The following is a 9,868-nucleotide window of genomic DNA, read 5'->3' as shown; positions in this document are numbered from 1 at the left end:
CACCTTAGACTCTTACCATTGATTCTTTGTATTTGTATATGAGACACGAAGAAAAGAATCAAAAGAGAGTCCCCTGCAAATAAATCCTGGAATTGCATAATAGAGTAGAATTTACAAAGGATGAATGAGAAGGGGGCTTCCATGTGTAGTATAATTCTTAACTTATAAAAACTTAAAGAACATCAAGACAGCACAGGAAATTAATAAACAAATTTATGCTTAATTACTCTAATTGCTCATATTTCTAACTATCCCTAACATAAGAATGTGTACGTAGCAAACTCCAACATGGAAGTGAAGTAAATAAAATAAATAAGTAAAAAAAATACAGTGATAGTTATCAGCATGCATATGTACTGTTAATATATGCGTTGTTCACTTTTACTTTTTAATTGTAGACATTGGCATTTACAATTTTACAATACTGTCAATGAGAGGGATTTATGCATACAATGCTCCCAAACTCCCCATGTCCATTTCCATCCACCATGGTTCAGGGATTTCCCCTATGGACCCCCCCCCCCACATCTCTCAAACACAGGGATCTTGATCGTTCCTTATTTATGGTTTTTATAGCCATGTTTATACCATTTTACTCTAGAAATGAGAGGTCTCAGTTCAATTCTGAGAACTATATTAAAAAAAAAAAAATTAGTGGCAGAGCCAGGAGTAAGACCTGGTCTCCAGTTGGTGTGCCTTCCAAACAAACAAATAAAAAATGTAGGGTCAAAGAGGTGGTATAGGTTAGGCACTCGCATATGATCGCCTTTTTTCATTTGAATTTTCTTGGCTTTTGGGCAAGATCTGACTGCATTCTGCGCTCAGGGATTTCTCCTGGCAGGGCTCATAGAACCTAATTTGAAGCCCTGGGTCCCATCCTAAGTTGGTAGTGACCAAAGCAAGCTTTCTGCCCGCCATGTTGGAGTTTGCTAAGTACCCATTCTTATGTTAGGGATAGTTAGAAATATGAGCAATTAGAGTAATCAGGCATGAATTTGTTTATTAATTTCCTGTGCTCTTTTGATGTTCTTTAATTAAGTTTTTATAAGTTAAGAATTGGAGAGCTCAGGCTCTCCAATTGATTTTTATAATTTAAGAAAATGCATGTTTTATCCACTAGATGGTGCGAATGCCCCATAAAAAAAATTAAGTAATCGGCCGGCAAATTTCCTGACACCCGCCAAGATTTGTTTTTGTTCTTGTTTTGGGGGTTTGGGAACCACACCTGATAGTGCTCAGGGGCTTTTTCTGGGCACTCAGGGATTAATCCTGTCGGCCTTGGGAGTTCATATGGGGTCTGAGGTCGAACCCCAGTAGTTATCAACAAAGCTAGTGTCCTACCCAATATACTACTGCTTGGGTTCTCTCCAAGTTTTTAATGTTTCTTTTTTTTTTTTTTTTTCTTAAGTTTTGAATTGTTTTCTTCTTTTTTTTTTTTTTCTTTTTATTTAAGCACCATGTTCTAAGTTCATGGATCTAAATAGAAATTTTCTGCTTAAGTAATTGTCACTTTCACAATTTAGAATTCATGGTATCCTGAACATAAAAAATAAATTAAGCCTCATAGGTAAATGCCAACAATGTGTATAAAGAACCATACATATAATAATTTTCCACTAATATATTAACATCTAAATCAACTTTGTTTTATTGTTTTATTCTGTGAGGAAAGTATATTACACTTTCATGTTTATTTATTTTTTATAAAGTTTTTTTTCTTTGCTTGCTTTTATATTTTTGATATTTTTGGGATGATCACAAAGTGTCTTTGCTCTGCACTACTTACTTACACTCCCCTTACTCCTTGCTCTGCACTTAGGGATCCTTTCAGTGGACTCAGGCACCATATGGGGTACAGGGCTTCCAATCTAGTTCTGCCACATACAAGGCTTCCAACTGTACTATTGCTTTGGTCCTTAAATTGTTTTTCTTAAAGAATATCTTGAAAGAAAAAGCAATTTATCCACAAAATATTAAAAGCAAGTAATCTATGTACAAAAAGAAAATTAGCCCATTTGAATGATTGCTTTTGTTTTATTCCAGATTATACATTTATTCCTCTAATTCTGGCCTCAATATTCCCCCTTTGCCTTTGTAGTCCTGTTTTGTTTGAATTTGTCAGAATTTTGAAATTTGTGGTAAATTAGGCCTTTGTGCAAATGAGCTTCCATCTCCCACACTTGTATCTCAGTCTTCTGGTGATTGGCTTAGTTTTAGCTTTCAGGTGCTGCTCAAATGCTCAAATTGAGTCACTGCGTAATTTCTGAAAGCAGCCCAGTCATGTCTCCCTACTCCATTATTATCTCATTTTATTCTTTGGTTCCTACTTTCTTTACTGTGTAGCACATGATTTACAACTGTTTTACTGATTTTTTTATATTTTACTAGGATTTCATCTATTCTCTCAAGATGTCAGCTGCCAAGAACAAGGATTATCTCTGTCTTATATTTTGCTATGTTTGTTGTAACCAGATCCTCTAAATATCCCCGCTTCACATCGGTTCTAATTTTCAGCATTTTAATTACAGGTATATTTACTATCCAATAGAATGCTTCTTTGAAATGTTTTGGGAACTACATTGGTGTAAGAAGGCTGCTACCATTCATTATATTACATTGAAAATATATTTAATATGCCTAGACCACTCCAAAATAAACAAAAAGTATACAAAATGGCACATAAAATCTAAAATACATGAGCACAAAGTGAAGGCCAGAATGATGTAATCATTACCAGGCACAAAGCATTTCTGGGAAAGGGACTTAGTACTCTCTGCTCTGAGTCCAATGGCCTCTGGAACAGCAGCTAATATGAACTCTGCTCTTCAGAAGCAAAAATCATTTTTTTTTTTTTTTTGGTTAGAGAAAATGTAGTATTGCCAGTCTTTTGGTGAAAATGATGTAACGTGACTCAGAGCATACAAAAGCAATAGATACCTTTATTATTAACCTGTGACATACCCGAATGCTTAAAGTAATCACTTACAATATTCTGTTACAGAAAGAATTCAGCACAGTTTGTGATTTGACTTTCAACTGCCCAAACTGACAAAGTTCAGTAACTTACATCCCCAATTATTTCTGACTAGGCAAAATAATTAGCTCACATAGTCAAATTGTTGGTCTGTCTTTAGATCATCAGCTTGAATTAAATTTGGCAGTTCTTGAAGAGGTAAGACAGGGAGCTTATGAAATAAGTAGCATTAAAGTATGTCCAAAAAATTTATAGGCATTTTGTGGGGGGGGGTTCTTTTTAAAAATCAATTAAAAATATCTAGTTCAGGTTCCAAGCTAATTATTAGTTAAGTTTTCTTGTGCCAAAGCCTTCTTGGGTTTACATTTTAAACTTTATCATATATATTTACATGAACACGTAAATGCCGACTAAAATTTAAAATTTTTAAATAGAATGACCTATATAGACATTTTATTATTTGGTCTGTTTTAAGAGTATTTTCTGTTTTAAGTTTTAAGTATTTAAGTGTATTTCCTGTTTTAAGAGTATTGAGCCTATGAAAAGGATCGAGGGGGAGAGGCTTTCTAAAAGACCGGAGAAGAGATGCTGATTTTAGAATGGGGTTGTGGTGTGACGACATATCTACTTTAAAGTAAGGTAAATGAATATTGTGTGCAATCATGTATCTCAATAAAGTAAAATAGTACAGCAGTGAAAAAGTAGAAATGAATTTAAACTATTAGTCAAGAATAGAAATATTTTATTTTAAGTTAAAGGTCAGAGTTTAAAAAACTTGATCAAAGTAAAATAAACATAGTTGATAATATTTTTTAAGAGAGTGTTGTGTGTGTATGTGCCCCCAGCACACAGGGCTGGGAATTGTACTAGAACATCATATAAGCACACACAGTATCAACTCTAGACATTCCTTATACTCAAACTTGATACTTTAATAAGTTTCCCACCTAATTATTACATTTCAAATCTTTGACATACAGCTATTTAATTATTTATTTATTCATTTTTACTTTTTTATTTTTATTTTGACCAAAGTGGATTACAAATCTTTCACAGTAATTTTTTAGGTACACAGTGACATTGAATCAGGGGCATTCCCACCACCAATGTTGTCCTCCCTCTACCCCTGTTCCCAGCATGCATCCCATATCCCCTTCCTTTCACCCCTGGGTTGCTAGTATAAGTGGTCCCCTCTGTGTCTAGCATGTTGTAGATTGGGTATCGATTGTTGTGAGGTGGAACAAGATGGTTCAAATTCTATGGTTCTATTTGAAGGAAAGAAAACAATAAAATAAAATGAGGCAAAAATCAAACAAGCAAAAAATGGGAGTTCTTCTAGAAGCTATACATATCAGATTAAGAGAAGGAAAAAGGGAAGAAAAACATAACAATACTAAAAAAATTTAAAAAATCAAACAAAAATATTTTACATGTCAATATATCTATAAATTTTTCAAAAATATTTTTAAGGGAAAGAAATTGTGATGACATATAAATTTAAGAAAGCCCTGGTATCTGAGAGTACAAGGTTAAGGCACTTGTTTTGCATGTGGCTAGCACTGGTTTGATCCCCTGCACCACATATTGTCCCTCAAGCATGACAAAAGTCAGCTCTGAGCACAAAATTAAGAGTAATCCTTGAACACAAAACCAGGAGTAAGCTCTGAGTACAATCAAGAGTGAACAGTACCACCTACCCCAAAATGTGTAAAATGAAAAATTGTAACATTTAAAATTCCATCATATATCTTGTCACCATATCATAGGTTTGACTTAATAATATAGATTTTGAAAACAGGACTTATTTTAATTTCGAATTTTAAAAACGGAAGTTTTGAAGGAACATTTCTAGAGTCACTTTTTGTCTACTATATTTCTGATTACAAGGTTTATGAAAAACTTCACTCTCAGCTCATATGTCAAAACACAAAAGCTCTAATAAGTTTTTTTTCCCCTTATGTTTTTTATAATTCTTTTGACATTTTTTGTGTTTTCTTTGAGACACTTTTATAACAGTTCTTTCATTTTAAGCTAAAATACATTACCTTTGAAAATCCTATAGTGCCCTTCTTCTGCACTTTTTTGATATTGATGATTATTAAAATAGACGTGGATAAAGAGCACTTCAGTTAAGTGAGCTTGGGATAAATTGGTTTGCAGAGTCTCACAGAATGGTGAAGAAGTTGGGAAGAAGTAGCAAAGACTAGAACATCAAGTATAGGGTATCTCAAGTGGATCTACTTACAAGTAGGCTCAAGCCTTATTGTTACTAACCTGAGCTTCATCTGAAGTTTGGAGTTTCTAAGCTAAGAATAATTTTATTAACACTCGAATAAATAAATTCAGATTTTATATGATTTGCAGTTCAGAAGAGCAATACATTGATTCCCAGATTATGCCTACACTTCAACTATGAGAATTTTGTTTTGACAGACAGTTCCCTCCATGCATTCACCATAGACATTTATTGTACATTCACTGTAGCACTTCATCCATCAGTCGCACTTATGTGAACAACATCATGCAGAATTATGTTGTCCAGCTTGTACACATCATTTCAATTCTACCTCCATCATTAATTTGCTGCTAAGTTATTATCAACTATAATGATTCACAGTGCATTGTAGTGAATAATATTATAGTTAACAGGCCCCAAAGTACATATTTTGGGTACTTAGATTCCACATAAACTTCAGATTGTTTAAATTTATTATATCATTGCAAGAAGCTTCAGAAAAAAAATGAAGACAATTGGGTTCCTCCATAAATTCAAGTCACTTTAGAGTAGTAAATAGCCACAATACTCCATCAAACATATGTGCGTGCATGCGTGCATATGTATGTGTGTGTGTGTGTGTGTGTGTGTATGTGTGTGTATTTTAGTGAAGCAGGGGAACAAAGAATTCTTACTTGTTATCCTGAAAATAAAACATAAAATTTTGGATTATCAATTGCTATCACATTTTTTGTGCATTAGATAATGATATAAAATACATCTAAGGTCTTATAAAAATATAATTCTTATTCATGCACAATTAATATATATTAATATATATACAGTTTTCTTATGGAACAGTTCTTTAGATCATTAATCTCTTATGCATTATTATAGAAACTAAAGGAAATTCTTTTTAAATTTTCCTTTTATTTTTCATTTTGGGCCCACACCAGCTATACTCAAGGATTATTCATTGTTCTTACTAAGGAATTTCTCCTGGGTGGGTTTCAGGGGACCATAAGGGCTGTCAGGGATTGATTATGGATTGGCTAGGTGGAAGGCAAACACCTTACCTGCTGCACTATTGCTTCAATAACTAAAAGACCTTTTTTTGTTGTTGTTTGTTTCTGGGCCACTCCCGGTGACGCTCAGGGGTTACTCCTGGCTATGGGCTCAGAAATTGCTCCTGGCTTTGGGGGACCATATGAGATGCCGTGGATAGAACCCAGGTCTGTCCCAGGTCAGCCACATGCAAGGCAAATGTCCTTCAGATGCCCTATCGCTCCAGCCCTAAAAGACATTTCTGACTCTTTAAATCTTTACAATTAGAAAATATTTATCTCCCCAAGGAAGTTAGTCAATGAGTATGTGGTGGACATGTTTTTGTAGAGTCTGCATGTAACTGAAATTCAAAGAAATACAATTTTTGGTTTGCATTTTAAAAAGCCTATTTGAAACTCCTGATCATTATATATTCTCGAAAGCAGAGATTCTGTGGCAAAATTGAAAATTTGTTATTGAAACTTTGTTCTATATAACTAAATGGATTATTAGAAGCCTGTAGCGACAACCCTAACTATGATCTTTCCCAAAATGGAAACTACAAGTAATGTTTTTCTACTACTAGAAATTTGATTTAGACAAAATATTGCATTAAAATCGTACTACTTGGTCTACAAAATATTTTTTAAAAAGAGGAAAAATAGGGCCTGGAGAGATAGCACAGCGGCGTTTGCCTTGCAAGCAGCCGATCCAGGACTAAAGGTGGTTGGTTCAAATCCCGGTGTCCCATATGGTCCCCCGTGCCTGCCAGGAGCTATTTCTGAGCAGACAGCCAGGAGTAACCCCTGAGCACCACCGGGTGTGGCCCAAATCCCCCCCCCTGAAAAAAAAGAAGAAGAAAAATAAATAATAATTTGGTTTAGAACTTATTTACTTATAGAGAATATTGTATATTTTGAGGAATATTTCATCTCAACAGGGCAGAAACAATTTTTGAAATGCTAAAGTGCCTTATCTATTTGAATAAAACAGTCTATTATGGTATTTCAAACTGTCTTCTCTATTCAAAACATTCAGTACTCATTATTTCTCAACTTTGTAATCCATGCAAAAGAAAAACAGAAAGAAATGGTCATTATATGTAATTTTTTCATTATCGAGGATACTCTATTTAGGAAAATTTGCCTTAACCATGGAAGGTTGATGGAATAGACTGACATTTCAAATTGACTTAATTATTTTAAGTGACGAACACTGGAAATTCAAGCTATTTTTTTTCTCCCAGCTTGTGCACTTAATATAATTTTGAAAAATCATAAGACTGATCCAAGAGTAGACTTGTACTTGATTTTTTTTTGGGGGGGGGGATGTTGTCAAATTTGTACCCATTCTCGCTATAATATGTATAATGATAGTAATGTCTAATTCACCTGCAGAATGGATATCACATTAACATGGATTAAATATGCATGTATTTAACAATGAAATAAAAGAAAAAATAACCAGTTCAGAATCAGGAATCATTTGTATAGACAAGGAACACTATTACTTGCTCTATATTGTATACTTTATAGCACCCAATTGTAACAATAATTTTGATTCTACTTTATAATCACTTAAACCATTAAATTTGTAATTAATTTTTTATTTTTAAATGAGGTAGAAATATAGCATCTTCTTTTCACTACCAACATTAACTACATTAATTTGAAGTGAACAATATGGTTAGTCAAATGTTCTAACCATACTTAAGGAAAGGCAAAGACAATTATATATAAACAAATGTTTGCTATGGTTTGAGCCACCATAAGTATCATTTTGGAGTGTTTTTTATTAATGCAGTACTCTTACCTTTACAAATTAACTATATATATTTATACAGGGAAATGTATAATTGGTTTTAAAGCTACTGGGCATAAGATTGATAGGCTAAAAATCAGGCAATAGTATATTAACTGAAAAAAGACTGTGTCAAACATTCCTAAAGACACTTGAAAAAGCCTTAAAAATATAAGGGATTTAACTTAAAATCTGCCCTTATTTTCTATATTGAAATGCTCTCAAAAACAGATGTTGTGTTATTTAGTCAAACTCCTGAATGCTTAAATATAAAGTATGAAACATAAAAGCAAAATTTACTGAGTTAGTAAATTTATAAGTGATAAGAAATACACTGGGTTGAAAACACCTATGTGATATATATGTGTATGTCATAAGGAGGCTCAATTTTCGTCAAGAAGAAACTTCTTAATTTATTTAAAAAATAAAATATTTAAATTTAATTTAGAATCTAGATTCTTATTGTTATCAGGAAAAAAACGCTGCATTTATATTGTTTTCACATAGCCCATTCTTCTGCATTGTCTCTTATTTACAAATGGAAAATTTCCTTTTCAACAACTTCTAATCCATGAAGAATTCATATATTCATGAAGAATTTGGAAAATTTTATATCTGTACTAGAAGAACATATTATAAGATTTTAAAACTTTTCTTGTTCAATTTATGTTCTGAATGTATCTACATTTGCCTATATTGAAATACCACTACATGGGCCTTTTGTAACCACTTTTGGTTAAAAAGAAAAGTTAATTTTATTTTATGATAATGACAAGAAAATGCATCACTCTGGTTGGCAAAATATTCATTAAAATATTTTTGTTCTTTTACAGTCGATAGTTATTCAAATAAACTACATTTTTAAAAAATTAAGTTTGTCTAAAGCTACATAATTAGCAACAGAACAGTAAATAAGTAGCATTTTCTAGACAAAGTTTGTATTACCACCGTGAAAGGAATCTTAATAACTTTTTTTTTTTTGTAATAGTTATAGGAGGAAAGGCTCTGTGGCACTCTTACCTTCTGCTACACAAACAGTCAACAATAGAAGCCAGACGATCTTTGGTGGTAATTTCATTTTTTGAATCTTTCAGGGCACATTTAATCGCTGATAGTTTTCACACCAGGTCAGATTCTCCTTTGCTAGATCAGGAAAGTACTGGCTCCGAAAGGAAACTGAAGCAGTTTGAGAATTAGAGGGATTACAGGATGCTCCGCCCATTAGAAACTTTAAAAAAAAAAAAAAAAAAACAGAAAAGAAAAGAAAGAAATCTACAGAACCAGGAGCAGTGCCATCGCACTGCCTCTGAAAGTTACTGCAGTGGCCAACTGCCAATTTGTTTGTGTAAACCTAGGCTTGAAGACTTTGAGAATCTGTTAGTTCTTGGGGTGTGAAAGCAAAAGCTGTTGATATTTCACAAACCCTCTGACTATTTAGACCTCTTCCTATCTATTGTGTTCAAACTCAGTACAATAATACAAGTTCTTTGAAAAATTATTTGCATAGCTAGGGGGTTAGGTAAGTCTTTCACAATCCAGACCCAGACAAAGAGAACACACCTTGTTAAGAATGCAGCACTGGCTAATTTGGTGAAAACATTTTCCTGCAGTTCATTCAATGGTCTTGTAAAGACTTAATTGCATAGGGAGTAAAGCAGAATAAAGAATTTCATAATTCAAAGTACCCCTCTCCCATGTAAATGCACATTTAAAATCACCATTGTGATTTAAAATTTTTAAATTTAAGCAAATTGACAGTAGTGTAACCATTGGGATAGTAAAGGGACAAATGAGGAACAGTTGCTGAGAAACTCTGTCCATACACACTGCCTTCC

General features: G+C 33.3%; 1 protein-coding gene across 1 annotated transcript in view; it reads right to left on the bottom strand.

Annotated features, from left to right (window-relative positions):
* Window positions 1-9,208, bottom strand: part of CFH (complement factor H) — a 66,311-nt gene extending 57,103 nt beyond the window's left edge. The window contains exon 1 of the mRNA XM_049769749.1: window positions 9,054-9,208. Within this exon, the coding sequence (XP_049625706.1) occupies window positions 9,054-9,111 (58 nt within the window). The 5' untranslated portion in view covers window positions 9,112-9,208. The remainder of the gene's footprint in view (window positions 1-9,053) is intronic.
* Between the last annotated feature and the right edge of the window lie 660 nt (window positions 9,209-9,868).

Source organism: Suncus etruscus, chromosome 3 (genome assembly GCF_024139225.1).
Source record: "Suncus etruscus isolate mSunEtr1 chromosome 3, mSunEtr1.pri.cur, whole genome shotgun sequence".
Taxonomy (NCBI): Eukaryota; Metazoa; Chordata; class Mammalia; order Eulipotyphla; family Soricidae; genus Suncus; species Suncus etruscus.
The sequence above is the reverse complement of the archived record's forward strand: the minus strand, read 5'-3'. Positions and strand labels throughout refer to the sequence as shown.